This window comes from Dermacentor variabilis, chromosome 5 (assembly GCF_050947875.1).
Source record: "Dermacentor variabilis isolate Ectoservices chromosome 5, ASM5094787v1, whole genome shotgun sequence".
Lineage (NCBI taxonomy): Eukaryota > Metazoa > Arthropoda > Arachnida > Ixodida > Ixodidae > Dermacentor > Dermacentor variabilis.
The window spans coordinates 147,714,870-147,733,136 of record NC_134572.1 but is presented as its reverse complement, the minus strand read 5'-3'; the positions used below and the strand labels follow the sequence as shown (position 1 = coordinate 147,733,136).

The 18,267-nt window shown below is 47.4% G+C and overlaps 1 protein-coding gene across 1 annotated transcript in view; it reads left to right on the top strand.

Moving 5' to 3' along the window:
- The window catches only part of LOC142581993 (uncharacterized), a 257,321-nt gene that overhangs the window by 202,088 nt on the left and 36,966 nt on the right, over window positions 1–18,267 (top strand). Inside the window, exon 7 of the mRNA XM_075691427.1 lies at window positions 840–925. Coding sequence (XP_075547542.1) covers window positions 840–925 — 86 coding nt within the window. The remainder of the gene's footprint in view (window positions 1–839; window positions 926–18,267) is intronic.

Here is an 18,267-nt window from a genome sequence, read left to right as displayed (position 1 = left end):
ACCTTCGAGACATATCCCGGAAAAGACATCTTCATCGAGAGAGTGCTGATGAAGACGAAATGGTGATACTATCTGCAACCCTTCAGGGATCGTCGCTCATCGCCTTGGAAAAGCCAAGCCATACATAGCAGGCACACAAGAGCAGAGAAAGAAAGCAGACGTGGACACAGAACCCTTGGCTGTCAAATGCGGGCAGTCTGCGCATTTACAAATTGCACAACAGCCCCGCATCTTCGAAGAGCGTTAGCAGGTGCTTGAAGGCGGAGCTGTCGAGGGAAGAGCCGGGCGGTTGTTCTAACAGCTGGCTCGCCAGAAATTCTGCGCTCCGACCGACGAGCAGCCGGAGGCGACGTTCTTGGCCCGGTCGAACTTCAGAGTAAGTCTAGCGAGAAAGAGAACCGCGTGCGAGCATCAGTGAAAAAGTGAAAGGAGATGCAGGGTGGAAGGGAAGTTCAAATCGGTAGCGCGGGCTGAAATCTTACGCGGGCAGCTTCGAATTTCAGCCTGAGATTGTGATGCAAACTCGTACACAACTTCCTTCCCTTTAACTTTTCCGCTTGCTGCGCTCCCTCTACTCTCCACCAGCTCGTCGGGCAATGAAAGTAGCATGTTCTCACAGAGACATGCCGCGAAAAGTGACCACAATGGCACGTTTACCCACGGGGAAGTTCGCAAACTAAGCTTGGCTTTTATAATTTCAGGTTGCAAGCCCTACGTGTCTTTGCAATTTGATACTTGCACTTTTTTGTTCATGTCTTTACCGTTGTTTTACTTGCCCTCTTATAAACCCAGTATTGCTCAGTATGAAAGCAGGTGTTGTTTATTTGTGTTTTTGGCAGCCATGGTTCTACGACCTACCTTACTCTCAACAACCTCCTGGCTCCAGCATAATTGCCCTCCTCGAGTGCGACAAACCGCAGCAAGAGTAAGTATTCTCATCAAGTTCTAATTGTGAAGTACAGCTGCCACAAATTGGCGCCAGAAATTACATGCAGCGCTGCTGAATGGCCTGTATCAATTCGTTATGGGTGAATGTACAGGTGCAGGTGTTATTTTTGGTTGTAGCGAGCCAGTGAAAACATTTTCTTCTCATGCAAACATCCTACTATTGCCGGCCCCTTCACAGTAAGAACCTAAGAAAGTTTTTTTTTTTTTTTTTTGCGCGATTCTGCACAACATTCAGAGCAGCTCAGCAGGTTTGCCCTGACTACTTAGCGCCGCGTCTTAGACGGGCATGCAGTACATCTAATGCATACGGTGATGAAATGTCCCGTTTTATTGATGAGGACATAGGAAAATAGCTGCGACGAGGTGCGGTATTAACGCGTATTTACAATTCCCGTCTGACATTCATGCGAGTCATTGCTGCATTTGCATTGTTGATTATTCTTTCCACTCTCACTACGCTTTTCCGTCTGTTTCTTACACTGAACACTCACTGTAGGCACCGTATTTCTTCGCCGTCAAATAAAAAGAAATAGAGTGGCTGGTCAAATCAAGACAAAACTGTGACGTCACAGCAAGAGGTCACAGTGGCTTCAGTAAACTAAAGGACACAGTGCACTTTATGCGATTGAGATTTTTACGCTTGGCACAATTACGCCTGAACTTGCTCATCACTGACGCTGTTTCTACTTTACGTATCATAGTAGGATCGTGGTAAACGGAAATTACCTAAACAAAAGCAGAGTTTAAGTGAAACATCCTTAAAGTCGGTTCGTTTGCCCTTAAAACAATGCAGAAAGTATCGCTAGATGGAACCATATCTATCCGAAGTACGGCTAACCACCCCTATTCAAAGGGGATTCCAATAAATCATCGTCGTCATCATCATCATCATCATTATTACGGGAGTGACACGCTCTATCCAGTCGAAAAACCATCAAGCAACTGACCCACGCACACGACGGAAGTTATGCAGTGCGGCCTATTGATATAGATTAGTTGGTGTTAACTGTCTCGAGCAGGCTTGTAGGTGTTGGTGCGTCATTTTGCGTTTGTTGGTGTCAGTCTCTTGGTGGCGGCTTCTTTCTCCTGTGGCAGTGTTAGCAAGATTGCCAGCCATTATGCTCAGCCAGGAAGAATAAAGCCGGTAAACGTACTAAATCATATTTCTCTTAGCCGTTTACATGAGCATAGGAGGGCTCTGCAAAAAGGCATAGCAGCCTCAGAACCACTGCTTGCTTTTAGTGTAGGAGCAAAATGCCTGCTTGTAGTGTAGAAGAAAAATACACCCTGAGGTAATTTTAATTAAAATAGGGGCAACGCAGAGACAAAATAGGGATGAGGAAGGGTAAATCTTGCTTTGAAATTTGTGTTAGCTTGTTTACTTCACTTCCTGTTTTATTTCTTTTAAGCTTTGTTATTGTTTTAATGACTGCAGTAGTTTCCATGATTGGAGTAGTAATTGCGGAGACGATTTCTGAGAATTGTGTGAAAGTTCGATCAAGCACCTCAGAATACGAATGAAAGTAAAAATTTGCTGGTATTAGTGAGAGTAAAAGAATCTAAAAAATACCACATATGCACCTGGGTCGCTATGCTGGAGGCGCTGAATTGGCGAAACTCGGTGTCTTCGCAAGAACTGGCGACGCCCAAAAAAAAAAAAAATACTACTAATAGTACCAAGAGAAAGCTTCTCCCTCAACACGCCTCCTGTTTTGTTGATTTATCTGCATTCACTGTGGGTGGCCATCTTCCCTTGGTTGTTGTCTTATAGGTGGTGAACAAACTGGGGCTGACGTGATCATACCATCGGTGCATGGTCGGTGCCTTCATTCACTTGTTTGTCGTTCCACTGAGTGCATTACATGCACAACCAAGTTATAAAATAATTGCATTTATTAAAATACCAGTAGTCCCGTTAATGTGGTTTACAAGCATTCTAAGGTTTAACAGATGTACACACAAGTTATATTGGCTAATTTGTTATTTACTGCATTTCGCGTTATTCCACGAGGGACCGCTCCCCCTCCTCTTTCGTCTGGCTTTGCGCGGTTCGTTATGTGTTTGCGCTCGTATTTGGGAGCACAGATTGGTGTGCGCCTGGATTTCGCATTGGGCTTTCATCACTCGTCGCTCGCGCTAAAGTAAGGCTGCAAGGCCAAATGAGCGTCGACAGAAATGGTTTTGCCGCGCGCTTACCATGTAAGCACGCAGGAATGCCGGAAAACACTCACACAAGCGAACGGACAGAAAACTACGCTTTATTCGCTTTTACTTTGTGAGCACCTTCATACTGGGTAGCGCCGAACGATGGCTTTTAACAACCGCAGGAAAGTGTCTTCATACTGGGTAGCCTCGAGCGACCCATGGATTATAAGAAACGGAGCAACGGGTAATTGCAGCGCCTGTGGCCTTTAATTAAACGCCACCACATCCAAGTTACGTTGGGCTCCAGCAGCGGTGCAGTTACCCTGTATGCACCGCAGACGAGGTGAAAGTTCATTTTTAAAGGGAAAGCAACGCCAGCCAGCGAGCCATTTCGGCTCTTCGCGCCGTATGCCGTATGCCGTGGCCACGGAGTAAGACATATAGGAGGTGAAACTCCCGTCAGCGCGAGCGAGCGCGGGCGACCAGATAAAGTCACAATTGTTGCATGCGCCGGCACTACCGTATGCAGTGGCGGCACCATGCGGCGCGTCGTAGAAGCCGCAGCGTAAAAAAAAAGCAGCGCCCGGCAGGCGGATCGGCGGCTCCGGCAGCTCCGGCCACTCCGTGGTAAAAGTCAGGCGCGCGCGGCCGAACGGAAGCAACACGCTCAACCGGTTGCCCTGGCAACCGAAACGGCGGTAATTTAGTTGCTCCATCGGGAAGAGATGTACCGTTGCACACCCGGCATCACTGGTGCGTACTTACCACACGAGATGAGAAACATGGCCGTTTCGACCGCATAGCAACCCACGGTTCACTCAGCGACCGTCGAGTCTAGGTCTACCCCACAAACGAGAGGGACCATAAGCTATCAAGATCATGACTACGAACAACGCCCTCGCCGCATGCACGCCTCCCGGCGGCTCGTGCCTAGCCATGAATGTGACCCGCTTGCTGGCTATGCAGTCGTCAGCAACATGCGTGACTACGTGGAAGAACATCGAAATTTGCGGCATCTGCCGGTGTGTTTCCAATGCGGTGTCGCAGGCCACATAACGAGGTTTTGCAATCGTCACCCAACAACGTGGAATGGTGATCGGGGTCTTCAACAAGGACCACACCTCCTATGAGGACAACTCAACAGCCGTACGCTACCTCTTGGTCAGCTGGCGTCCCTTCCGGCAACGATTACTGGCAGAGAAGCTTTCGGAGCCGCTCGCCGGCATCTGACAGGTGTTTGACGCCACCGCCAACTTCTCGTGCACCGCGTTTACGTCAATCTCCATCGCCAGTGCGCCACTCCTCCTCGCCTTCACAACCGGAAAACTAGCTAGCGCGGCCGATCGGGGTGAGGTCGCTCGACACGTGCTATCGACAGAAATGCCCCCTGCAGTTTCTATGATTAAGAACAAAGTACATGTACTTGTTCATGGTGTCCCTACAATGGCTTTAGTAGATACCGGAGCAACTGTATCCGTAATGAGTCTCTGTTTTAGATGTCGGTTAGGGCGCAAAGTTGTATTTCCGTGGGACGAGGCTGCAACGTTTTGTGGAGTGAGCGGCGAGTGGTTGCGCCCTGTTTGTGTGTGCACTGCTGAAATATCTTTGGCTGGTGGAGTTTTCGCAACGGAGTTTCAGGCAAAAGCCTTATCGCGTGTCGCCTAACGAGCGCAAGATAATCGGGGAACAAGTGAGTGACATGATGAAAATGGTATAATACAAGAGTCCTCGACTCCTTCGGCAGCTCCGGTCATACTCGTCAGAAAGAAAGACGGTAACTGGAGATTTTGCGTCGATTATCGAAGATTAAACACCGTGGCTAAGAAGCATGTCTACCCGCTGCCCGGATTGATGATGCAATTGATTGCCTTCATTCGGCCTCTTATTTTTCTTCAGTGGACCTGCGCTCAGGATATTGGCAAATCCCGATACACCCGGCAGACAAGGATAAAACAGCCTTCATAACCCTGGATGGATTATTTGAGTTCAATATGATGCCATTTGGGTTGTGCAACGCTCCAGCAACCTTTGGAAGGTTCATGGACACCATTCTGTGTGGGTTAAAATGGAACATCTGTATGTGCTATCTTGACGACGTTGTTATATTCGGGCGCACATTCAATGAGCACAATACGTGCCTGGATATTGTCCTCGAATGCATCGAAAACACTGGTCTGGTTCTGAACTCCAAGAAATGTAAGTTTGGTGACCGTCAAACCCTTGTGCTGGGTCATCTTGTTGACAAAGACAGTATCCGGCCTGATCCCCTCAAGACGGCAGCTGTTGAGGCATTCAGTGCACCGTAGTCAGTGAAGCAACTTTGTAGTTTTCTGGGTCTTTGCTCTTACTTTCGCCGATTTATTCCTGGTTTTGCTGACGTCGCGTATCCTCTGACAAATCTGCTACATAAAGACGCACGGTTTGAGTGGACACCCGAGTGCGAGTCTGCATTTCGTCAGTAGAAGTTCCTGCTGACCTCCCGGCCTATCCTTCGCCACTTCAATCCTACTGCGCCGACAAAAATCCACACAGATGCTAGTGGCGTCGGTCTGGGTGCCGTCTTTGTCCAACGTTATGACGACCGTGAGCACGTGATTGCTTATGCAAGCCACTCATTAAGCAAACCTGAACGAAATTACACGGTCGCAGAGCAAGAATGCCTCGCTGTAATCTTTGCAGTTCAGCGATTTCGCTCGTACTTGTACGGACGCCCATTCCTAGTCGTCACAGACCACCATTCCCTGTGCTGGCTCGTGAACCTTCGCGACCCTTGTGGTCGCCTTGCGTGCTGGGCTTTGAGGTTGCAGGAATATAACTTCACTGTTTCCTACAAGAGTGGCCGAAAACATGCTGACGCAGACTGCCTTTCCCGTATGCCGCCTACCACGACGGACTGCGACGCAGACGATTTTGATAATCTCGTCGCTCCTGTGACATCCGCTTTTCCAGATAGTGATGCGTTCAAAGCACAACAACGGGCAGACACCAAATTGGAGCCACTCTTCACTTCTGCCCATCCAAGTGCAACAAGCCGCTAGTCTACGTGACGGGCTCCTGTACAAAAGGAACTACACAAGCACGGGTGCACGCTTCCTTCTAGTGGTGCCGTAGCGTCTCCGGCCAGCAATCCTTCAGGCTATGCGCGATGACCCTACCTCCGGTGACTTAGGCACTGTGCGCACCCTTTATCGTATTCAAGAACGCTTTTACTGACCCCGGATGCGACATTCGGTTAAGTTGTATGTCGCCAGCTGCATACAGTGCCAACGTCGGAAACGCCCAACCACTGCCCCATCTGGTTTCCTTCAACCTGTGCCGCCTCGCAACTCACCCTTTCGGCAAGTTGGAATTGATTTGTTAGGCCCTTTTCCAAAGTCGTCTAAGGGTAACCGCTGGATAATTGTCTGCGCCGACTATTTCACACGCTATTGCAAGACGGCGGCTATACCATCAGCCACTGCCACCGAAGTGTCGCTCTTCTTGCTTTACGCTATTTTTCTGCGACATGGACCGCCTGGTGTTATCATAAGCGACCGGGGACGTCAATTCACGGCGGATATCGCGGAAGAGCTTGTGCGTTTATGTAACTCGTACCTCAGGCACTCGACGCCGTATCATCCGCAAACGAATGGCCTCACTGAGCGCAGTAATCGAACAATCACCAATATGCTTTCCATGTATGTTGCGTCCGATCACAAGAATTGGGATGAAGTTCTACCGTTTATTACTTACGCCTACAATACCGCTAAGCACAAGACAACCGGCTACAGCCCCTTCTTCCTTCTATATGCTCGGCCACCCCGGTATACGCTCGACACTGTCCTCCCTTTTTACCATCACGACAATCCTATGGTGGCCGATACGCTATGCCTCGCTGAAGAGGCTCGGAGACTTGCGCGTCTGCGGACTTTGGCATCACAAGAAAACTCCAAAGCCCGCTACGACGCACGACATCGGCCTGTTACATATCACCCTGGTCATCTCGTTTGGCTTTGGACTCCCACAGGGAAGCGCGGTTTGTGTCAAAAGCTTCTGGCAAACTATGATGGACCGTATATTGTCATCAACAAAGTCAGCGAAGTGAACTATACTCTCGCGCACCTCACGAAAACTGGTAGACGTTCTGCTAGGACACAAGTCGCGCATGGTGCACGGTTGAAATCATGCACGCCACGACAATCTAGTTGACTCGCCTAGTGGGCTTTGTCTGCGAGGAGAGGTATATGTTACGTCCAAGCGCGTAAAAGAGACGCGGGGACCAAGAAGAGAAGGGAAGAGAAAAACAAAGACTGTGCAGCGGCCCTTCCTGTTGCTCGTAGCCTACCGTTCCTGCTCTCACACGCCTAAATAAACCCCTTTTCCCCGTGCTTGTAACACTATATAATGTGACCACTTCGGAGGGTGTTTGGTCCAGGTTGAATCCCACGTCCTTGCAGGTACCTCAGTACTCCGATGACGCCGACAGACTTGGCCTGGAGCTCCGTCGCGATGGACGCACAGCACTTGAAGCCGGAGGGAGCCGAAGCGATCGCACGAACTCTTCCTCTGCAGCCAAATCAAACCAATCTGTGCTCCGAAAGAGTAATTTACCTGCCAAGCTGTCTCCGCTGACGAGAGTCTCCGCCTGAGTCGTCGCACAGCCAGCGCACTGACGTTTCGAAAGGCCAAATTGACGCTGAAACTCTACGCCGGTCATGTAGGTGATCGGGTCGATGCAGTCATATTGACGCTTGCTGCCACTGGATGCGCTGACACAGGCTCCTGCTGCCGCCGTCATATTCCCGAGTTCAACTTTGGAGGGTTTCATTATGTACGAGTTTGGCACGAGTTCGCCTATCAATAAAGACATTAGGTGACGCCCCACGCGAGACATGTAACCCTTGTTCGCACACCCATCACGATTCGTCCGCGCCGAACTTATTTTTCGGCAACAGCGAAGCGGTGCTCAGCTGAGAGGCTTCGACAACCTTGATCGGCGAAATGGAACGCGTACAACGCTATGTCATCAGTGTTTTACTCAGCGCCACTATCAGTGAATCGCCGGAGCCATACCACGGCGCTGTGTTGCTATTTCTCTAAAGAACAGGGAATATTCAGATCATTGTCAAGAATAACTCAATCGAGAATAGCACTGCATCGCCCCTAGCGGCTGTTCACCTCATGAACTCCCTCGTGCATGGGGCCCTCTAGAACGTATCCACTCGTAAGCTTTAACCTCACCTTTGCCACTCACGGCAAAAAGTCCAAAATTTAATAATCTCCTGGATATCCTTCTGTCATCAGAAATTTGTAACATCGAAAATGAAAAAAATGCATACGTTGAGAAACAAAATGTTATTTTATTGTTGTATTTTAACATATTCGATTGAGGGATAGCGTAGGCGCAAGAATGCGCCGCATGTGCCCTGTTCCGATGCGACGGAAGGTAGAACGATAATGCCCCAAAGAACAGCAGTAAAACTTTGATTTCGGTGAGTTGATTCATAGCTATTGAAAAGGTGTAGCGCAGCAGGGATGGATACAAAGAAACACAAATCACATTACAAGCGCTGTCAAAACGGTTTTTTTTTTGTGCACCGAAACCACCCTATTAATGCCTAAATGCGTTGCATGTAACGCCACAGTTAACACGGATATCGTCATACATGATGACCCAGAAACAAGACAACGCAAATCATTAAGAGGATCCTACTAAAGTCACAGAAACAGTACGATAAAATATGTTAACCGAACTTTGTTTACAATCTCCACGTGTCTCAATGTTTAAGGTTAAGGCGAAATCACTATGCAAAAGAATAAAGATCACCGCCCGAGCACTCCGTACTGATGGTTAATCAGCGAAGTTGAAACGTGCGGCCCCGTTGTTTCTCACTAGGTTAATCCCGACGGTTCGTTAAAGGACGGCTTCGTAGGCTGCCGGATCCTCGGTACGCAGTTGCGGCTTGCGCTCTGCTGCACGAGTCTGTTCTTGTGCCAGCGCTGCAGCATCGGCCCGAAGCAGACGAGCTCGTTCCCGGTTATGATCGCGGCGCTGCTGATCGACAGCTGCCTGCTGCTCAAGAGTACGGATGACGTGTGGCCTACCCATTTCGGGGCCGGAGAGAAATTGGTGAGCGCGCGCACGACTGCTGCATGGAGCAACGACGTCACTACGGGCGCAGCTAATCCAACACCACCCAGGTAGAAAACGGCCAGTTCACTCCCACCCATGACATCATGTTACCTGGCTCGACTGCAATAGAATCTAAAGGGGATGCTACCAGGTGGGCAAAAGTGATACTGACTGTCACCGCTTTCATCCCGCCACCCACCTCAATGTAAATTTAGGGCCAGGTAGCATGACGGCAGGGATTGGAGAAAGCAGGCCTTGTGCTATCTAGGTGGTGTTGGGTAATCGGGCACCTATTTTTCTCTCTTTTTTGAGACATGCGACGGACAGGCAGACGGACGGACGGGCGGACGGGCGCATGGAAGGATTAATCGGCTAGCCATTTACCGCTTCCCTGTAATAATGAAAGCAAGGAACATGTCCATAGAACAAGGTAACCAAACTGTTGGCTCAAGTAGGCGTCTATGAAGAAAATAGAAAGAAAACTTTAAAAAGGGATGAGACACTTAAGGCGTAAACAACACCTTCAAGAAACTCGATCTCAGCGTCATTCAAAACATGGATGGCCTGCACATGCAGTGGTACACCGATCTTTTAGTAAAAAAAGCTCCTTCAATTTCACTCGCGCTCCTGCCTCTTGCTTTCGTCAGAAACTTCAGTGCCGTGAAGCCTTTGCTTGCAGCCGCACAGCTTGCAGTGTTCAGCCAGAAATCTAGCTGTTTTATTACGTACGATATGTTTATGGTCCCTGGCCCGCTCATTGAGATATCTCCGCATTTGACCTATATGCCGGCGACAGCGACCCAAAAGAATTCCATACACATTTGCCGTACAGTCTGTGAATTTATTTCTGTGCTAAGTAGCTCATTGCGGAATTCTTCAGACATTGTGAAATTTTTGGGGTGAGTTTTGGGTTGTACATTGTGTTTTCATTTGATATTGAAAAATTGTTTTACTCTCGTTTGCATCAAGGGCTGCTAAGCGCTTTCGAAGAAAAGCTAGCGGCCTAGGAATAAACTTATTGTGAATTTTATTTGAACTCGACCGCTGTGAAGTTTAAGGGAAAGTTTTTCCTCTAAAATTGGGGAATATGTATTCACTCAGCGGTGCCCCCGGTTCTTTGTGACGTGTTCTTGCCTAAGTGGGGATACGCACCCGCTCACATGTGCAGGATCCTCGCGTTGTTAAAATATACAGGTACGTTGATGATTTTCTCGTAATTTTAAGGAATGTTCCAGAAAATGATCTGCAGGCTCTTGTCCATGAAATTGTTAAGGTATTCTCTTCCAACAGTGTTGCGTTTAGCTCCACTTGGGAAATTTCAAAGTAGTGCCAACTACAGTTCCTAGACCTAATTTTGCTATTTAATGACGACCGTACGTGCTCGTAATATAGCCCGAGGTCTAAGAAGGGGCTACTGCCGTTTAACTGGGCCGTATACAATCTTGTCAAAACCCTAATTCTAATGACTTCATTCGTTCAGCGCTAACAAAGACGTGCTTCCACGTAATGAGCGAAAGCTTCGGCCTCCAGGTGACGCAGCCGAAAGAAGCCGGAAGCCTATCGATATTAATTACAGCGGTTTAAAAAGCGTTGCTTCGAAAGACTAAGGGCCCTAATCTGGAAAGTAAGCCTCGAAACCAATATAGGCTGGTGCAGGTGATTCCGCATATTCATAAACTGTCACACCGCATCAAGAAGATTGCTTCTTCCAATCTTGTTTTCTGCGCCGTGTAACTTGTCAAAAATGTGTGCTATGACAAACAAAGAAAAGTTGTCCTAATTCTATATTCAGCACACAAATAAATTCACAGACTGTTTGGCTAATGTTGTTTATGAAATTCCCTTGGGTTGCGGTCCTTGGTATATAAGCCAAACGGGGAGATGTTTCAGTGAGAGGGCCAAGGAAAATAATCCTAATGTACGTGATAAGACAGGTGGCTGTCTCGCCGAACATTTCAAGTTGTGCGGCTGCAACTCAAAATTTCACGACGCTAAGTTTCTGTGGAAAGCAAGAGACAGAACCAAGAGAGAACTCGAAGAAGCTTTTTTGTATTAAAAGATGGGTGGGAAACTGTGTGAGCGAGCCATCCATTTCTTTAGAGACGCTGATATCGAGTTTCTTGAAGGGTTTATTTAGGTCCTGAATGGTTCACCCCATTTTAAAGCTTTTCTTGCATTTTCGTCGCAGAGGCCTGCTCTAGCCAAATGGGTGGATCTCTTCTTTTGTGCACGTTTCCACTTTCCATTGTTTTTTCTGCATAATGATTTCACGTTAGCCGTAAGCATTGGCACACGTGGCTATAGCAAACCGATTTCGGCGACCAGATATTGTTTTTACACTTTCTGTTGATTTAGAACATTGCAATCGTTTGCGGTATCTGATTTTGGGCTAATCATGTGTGACCTGTTATCATGTGTGACTGTGTTAACTGCTGTATTCCGTGGCAAGCCTTTGCGCATAAAAAGGTTGGTTTCGGTGCACATAAAACCAGTTGTTAGCGCTTGTGATATGGTTTGTGTTTCTTCGTCTCCACTCCCAGTCGCGCAGCACCTTTTCAACACCTAGGCACGTCCTTGACGCGCCCGAGAACGGCATGACAAGCGCCTCACAGCAAGTGCGCAGATAGACAGCCAGACCAGACAGCCAGACCATAGAGTAATATAGTAAACGGAAAGAGTGGACACTCCTGTAGGCCCCTGGGGCCGACTTCGGCTTTTAGTGGTCCTAGCGCAACCGGTGTAACTCACCAGCCTCCAAAATGGCTGCCGTATACCGCCGAATCTCGGAGGCCACAATTTCATTTTCGTTTCTTTTAATGTTCCTGTGGGACCAGTAACGTTGCATGCATCGAGTGATTTTATGCAAGCGCTTTCGGCGCTCTTTATGTGTTGCGACGACGAGCGCACACAGCTGTTTCACTTAATGTTACATTTATTTATCTTCATATCCGTATGTTTCAAACTGTTACATAGCGCAACAATCATGCCAACTGTTTTGAGGAAGCAGAACTTTATCGATATTTTGTGAGAATGTACCTGTAACAACACCAAAATAAGTATCGTAAATAAATGTTTCCTGCTCCTTCATTATCAGTCAGAAGGCTGGAACACCTAGAACACGAAAATAGCAGACAAGAATTTATTGCAGCATGATTGTAGGAAAAGTGGCACATACGTGAAGACTGGAAGAAACAGCGAAATGCAAGCAGTACAGGCGTCACAGGTGCCCTTTTATTCGCGATCAAACCCTATCTGGATTATATTTGTCGGTCGCGATTGGTTCCTTTGCGCAAGGTGCGCGAGGGAGCCAATCATAGTTGAAAATTTCGATCCGGATCGGGCTTGATCGCGATCTTAAGTAGTCGTGTGACACCGCTATAATGGAGAATAGTCGGAAATTAATAGCGTGATGGCAATAAACTAAGAAGCATAAAAACACACACAACGTGTTGTAAGGATCCAGATAATGAAAGAAAGACACACATAAGCCAGCAATTTACTCAAAATGGGATATGGCGCTTTCTTTTACTTCTACGAAGGAGGATTATTTCAGGTAGCCAAATTATGTAGGCCAAATTGGTTACATGAACAATTGCACACGATCATCTCTAATGCGTAATGCAGTCGGTCCCTCACTTAACAGCTGCAAGATACTGGCATCTCAGCCAACTAAGCACTTCGACAGTGTTGCGGTCTTCACCTGCTGTCTTTGAAGCGCTGCGATCGTCTTGTGATAATTAAAATGTGCCCTTGAATATGCATGATGTCCTTTGGCCGCAGAGTGTATTTTGGGAGAGGAAAAGTGGGGATTCCTGCAATACGTAGGATAAGAGATGCAGAAAGTAAGCGATACTGGACGCTTCAAAGATTTTGAATGGAGATGCTACGTTCCCTCGCGTAATGCATATTTTGCTGATCTAACACAGCGACTGTCTCTGGTATTAATGTATGGGAACAAAAAGAATGGCTGTCAAGAGAGCACTGTAACAACAAACTTTCTACGGTAAGGACTCCATCCACGCAAAATTCAAACGTGAAAACAAGGGTCTTCAACCCCATGGAATACAGCTAGCAACGCTAGAGCGCACAAAGCCTCGTACAGAGGTGAGAGAACACGTTATTGCCATAATGCAAATGTTGCATGTGTATGGCTTTTTCTTCTTAATTCGAAAGCTTGCCCTTGGGCACAATACAAAGCATATTAGAAGTACACGGACAGGTTTCACTGGTGCAAGAGATGTGGAGGTGAACCATGGAATGGTCCATGAATCCAACGTTCAAGGTTGCGTGGGTGGCCAGGCCAAAGGCCTGTTGCGCAGAAGGGGCAGAGAGGGCTTAAATGAAGTTCTGAGCACGTCCACAGTAGGTGTGTCACTGTCACATTTCGGATTTGGAGTCCCAAAATATTTCGCAAGGACCATGATACAGTTGTTGCCAAAGAGCGGTCACAGACAGGGTGAGCGTGACTCCAACACGTAGCTTCCTTAACGTAACCTCCTCTCGACGGGTTAACCCACCAGGGAGGTCAGAGCTCGTGTGGTACGTCGGAGGTTTTTCTTTTCCCAGGTCAGTTTTCCACAGGCGTCTTCAGGAAAATGCGGCAGAGGATACGTTGTAATCTGTTCGTTGGTTGCTAAATCTACTTCAAAGAGACCCGGCAGGGCCGTTCGAGGCACCCACTGGACGGGTATCAGAATATGGCAGCAAGACGTTGAATGCTATCTGGAAGTAGAGTGGACCGAGGTACCTTACGTATGTCGTGGATGGCTTGAGTCGGGCCCGTGCGAATGATGAGCTGAGTATATCGAGCACCTTGAACAGAAGGAAGCAACACGGCTAAGCCGTCCCATATAGCGACAAGCTCAGCAAGATAGGCCGGTGGTGCAGGATCGGCAACATGCGAGCACGTCTGACCTGCCTCTGGTATCAATGAGCTCACGAGAGCTCTGTGAATCATGGTGTCTTTAACGGAGGCATCAGTGTATGCTACAAGAGTCCCAACGTCTTGATTATTATCGGCGCGAGGAAGGCGAGTGCACGGCTTTAGATATAGCCATTATTCATTTGCACAACTGGAGCACCGTGGTTTTCCAGAAGCCGCTGAGCACAACCTTTTCGAAATATTCAACGCAAATCACTTACTCCGAACAGCATGTCTTCATAGGCCGCATTTCTTAAATCATTTTACTTGAAATCACGTAGCTTTGAGCATGTTGGTGTTCGATTTCTAAATATAGCGCACAACGCAAGTCGTTCTTCACGCTGTCCTTGTTTGGTGTTGTGCGCTACATGGAGAAATGAACCATTTTGTTTTATTTTCAAACTTCGTCATTGTTCCAAACGTGCCTCGCAGCTCTGACGCTGCCGAGTCGCTGTTATCGCTGGCATCAACAGTAATCGCTACGCACCATAATATAAAAGAATGCAAAATGAAATTCAACGTTACAAATGGGCAGCAGCTGTTTATGGCTTCATGGTCGATAAGCACCCCTCCGTCTCTGGTGCGTGCCGCTAACAGTGACGCAACGAAACAAGAGAATAATTCTTTAGCAAGACGGAAAACTTCCTATGGCCTTGCCTTGAAACGGCCACGAAGCAGGTGTGTCAGACGCTGGCGGAACCCGACCACAATGTTTGGGCGCATTTTACAATTCCTCCACCAACCCGGCCAAGGTAAATATACCTGGCAGCGAAGCTTCCATAGGAGCCCATACGTTCAAAACATGGCGGTCCATCTGCGGTTCATGGGGCTTAGCGCCATCTGTATGTGGGGGGGACACTTCCGGCGGAAGAAGAAATAATGTGACGCCATGTCCGTTGAAAGCAGAAGTGACGTCATTTTGTTTTCTAAGGCGCGAAATTTGTTTTGTTGTCCTTCCTTTGGAGCTATATATTCAAATGCCCCGCCATTCGACTTGATGGGCGTTCCGAGCTTTCAGCGTGGAAAGCGATGCAGGAAAAGGCCAGCCATACGGTTGTCGAAATCGCATCCCTGCACAGAGCATACTTTCTTTGGAAGTCGACGAAAGCTTTAGGTGGAGAGTGCTGATCCTACGGTCGGATGCCAAGCCCGTCGGCCAGCGCGGTCGCACGAAAACAACTACACAATTATCTGGCGGTAGTAAGTCACTACTTTTGACTGAACAGATTATGAAGCGATGAAGCTACCCGCGCCACGACATTCAGACAAACTTCGACAAGCAAGAAAGCACAAACTGTGAGGGGGGCTTATTTCAACAGGTGACCTTTACGAGTGCGCCTTTCTGCCCATTTCAAGACGTGCATTGCATTGCGAGTGATAGTGGCGTCAACGCCTACTGTAGCGATAGGCGCTGAAAAGAAATACATTTATTAATAATAATGAAACTTGACTTGTATTTTCCTAACTCGAAACGAATATATAAAATTGACTAGGAATTTTATTTTCGTTGAATGAATCTAACTGTGTCTCATTCGAATTAAAAAACGCGTTTTTCTTTCCCAATGTTTGTTCCCTCCAAGCATAGTCGCGCTTCAATTGCTTCTCCCATAACCCCCCGTGCTGATGTCGGTGACGATCTGTACTGAATCGCTTTTCGCCCGAAGCTTCGCGACCTATTTGAATCGACCTTGACCCGGGGCTTGACTGAGCTTCGCACGTACTGGCTCGAGTAGCCTGTCAAGCTGCTAGCCACAGCCGCAGCCGCGTTTTCTTTGATGTGCTATGCCATCTAGCGGAATCGGCCGATCTCCGTAGCTCGGCCATAGAGTAATATAGCAAACGCAAAGATTGGACACTCTGGTGGCGGTCTGCGGCCAACTTTAGCTCTCAGCGAACCTAGCGGAATCCGCGAAACTTACCATCCTGTAAGATGGTCGCCGTACGCAACCGAATCTCGGAGGACAAGATTTCAGTTTCGTTTCCTTGATTATTTTCTTGTGTGACCCACAACGTTAGTTAAAACGAATGCTTTCATACAGGCGCTTGTGCCGCTAGTTATGTGTTGTGATGACAAGTGCGCAAAGGCATTTGACTTTATGTTAGTTTTATTTCAATTCATATTTGCTGTTTCAAGCTGTAACATAGCGCAACAATCATGCCAACCGTTGAGGAAGTAGAGCCATGTAGAACTTTATCGTTTAGGATATTGTACGTCTAGGGATTCACGCCAAAAGGAGTATCATAAATAAATGTGCCATGTTCCTTTAATAATAATCAACTTGCTGCACAGCCAAGAACACGAAATAGCAGGCAACAATTTATTGCAGCAAGATTGTAAGAGGCAGATACATGAAAACGGGAAGAAACTGCGAAATGCAAGTAATACGTGTGTCACACGGCACACCTCCCTTTAATTGCAATCAAGGTCGATAAAATTTGAACTTCTCAGTCGCGATTGATTCTTTTGCACAAGCTGCGCGAGGGAGCCAATCGCAGTCGAGAATTTTGATCCAGATCGGTTTTTGATGGCGATCGGAAGTGGTCGTGGGACACCGCTATAATGGAGAATAGTCGAAAATGGCGTGATGGTAATAACTTTAAAGAAGCAAAACAAATACACGACGTGTTGCAACTATCCAGGAAAGGAAAAAAATTCTCAGTGCCCTCCCACTGTGTGAAGTAGGATGACCACTCCGCAGGTGGTAGGCCTGGCATTGCACTAACTTCGGGGTTGGCCCTCGTATGGGGAGTGCTTAATGCAGGCTTCACCTCCGCAGCGGTTCGGCCTGACATTGCATTATTTTCGGCATCGGCCCACGCATGAGGAGTTTTTTTTTCTTACGACATGAAAATTTCCCTGGAGAGTAGAGGCTACCTCGCTGTAAAAACTGCACAGACATGCCACAATTAATTTTCGCAAAATGAGATTCTTTTGGGAGGGAAAAATATGACGCTTTTCTTGTACTTTTGCGACGGAGGTGAATTAAGGTAGCAAATTTATGCGAATGCTTGCATGCCAAAATAAAATGGCAGCAAAAATAATTTGGCACGCACCAACATCTTCATCTGGAATCTGAAAACCAGTGCATCCGTCATTAAACAGCTGCACAATATTGGCATCTCATTCAAGCACTTTCTGTAGGGGGTCTTCACCTGCTGTCTTCGAAGCCTCGCAACCATCTTCTGACACTAGGAAATTTGCTCTTGAATATGCACGAAGAATGATGGGTGTAACGTTAAGGGATAAGAAAAGATCAGATTGGGTGAGGGAACAAACGCGAGTTAATGACATCTTAGTTGAAATCAAGAAAAAGAAATGGGCATGGGCAGGACATGTAATGAGGAGGGAAGATAACCGATGGTCATTAAGGGTTACGGACTGGATTCCAAGCGAAGGGAGACGTAGCAGGGGGTGGCAGAAAGTTAGGTGGGCGGATGAGATTAAGAAGCTTGCAGGGACGACATGGCCACAATTAGTGACGGGGTTCTTAGAGAAGTATGGGAGAGGCCTTTGCCCTGCAGTGGGCATAACCAGGCTGATGCTGATGGTGATTCACGATGTCCTATGGCTGTAGATTGTACTTTGAGGAAATAGTGAAGATTCTTGCAATAGCTAAAATGACAGGCAGAAGGTAAGCATTACTGGAGGCTTCAAAGCTATTGAATGTAGACGCTACGTTCCTTTGCATAAGCGTTCAACTCTTTAGAATGGACATACAGTGTTCCTTTCTGTAATGCATATTTTTCCTGATTGAAGGTCAAGAAAGCACTGTTATAAATGCTAAGAAACAAGAAACTTTCTACGTTGAGGACTCCATGCGCAAATAAGGCATGATAACACGTATCTTCAGCCCAATGCAAAACAGCTAACAATGCTCGAGAGGGCATAGCCTGCTACAGAGGTTGAGAAAGAGCACAATATTGCCATAGTGCAAATAATGCACATATACCGCTTTAGAAATAGCTATATTTCTTTTGCAAAAGTGTAGCAGTATACTTTTTCAGAAGCCATTGCGCGTAACACAACGCTCTCTGCACCGAACGGCAGGTGTTCAAAGGCCGCGTTTCTTCACGAGCCATTTTATTTTCTAACTTCGTCATAGCATCTAACGTGCCTCGCAGCTTGGACGCTGCCGCGCCG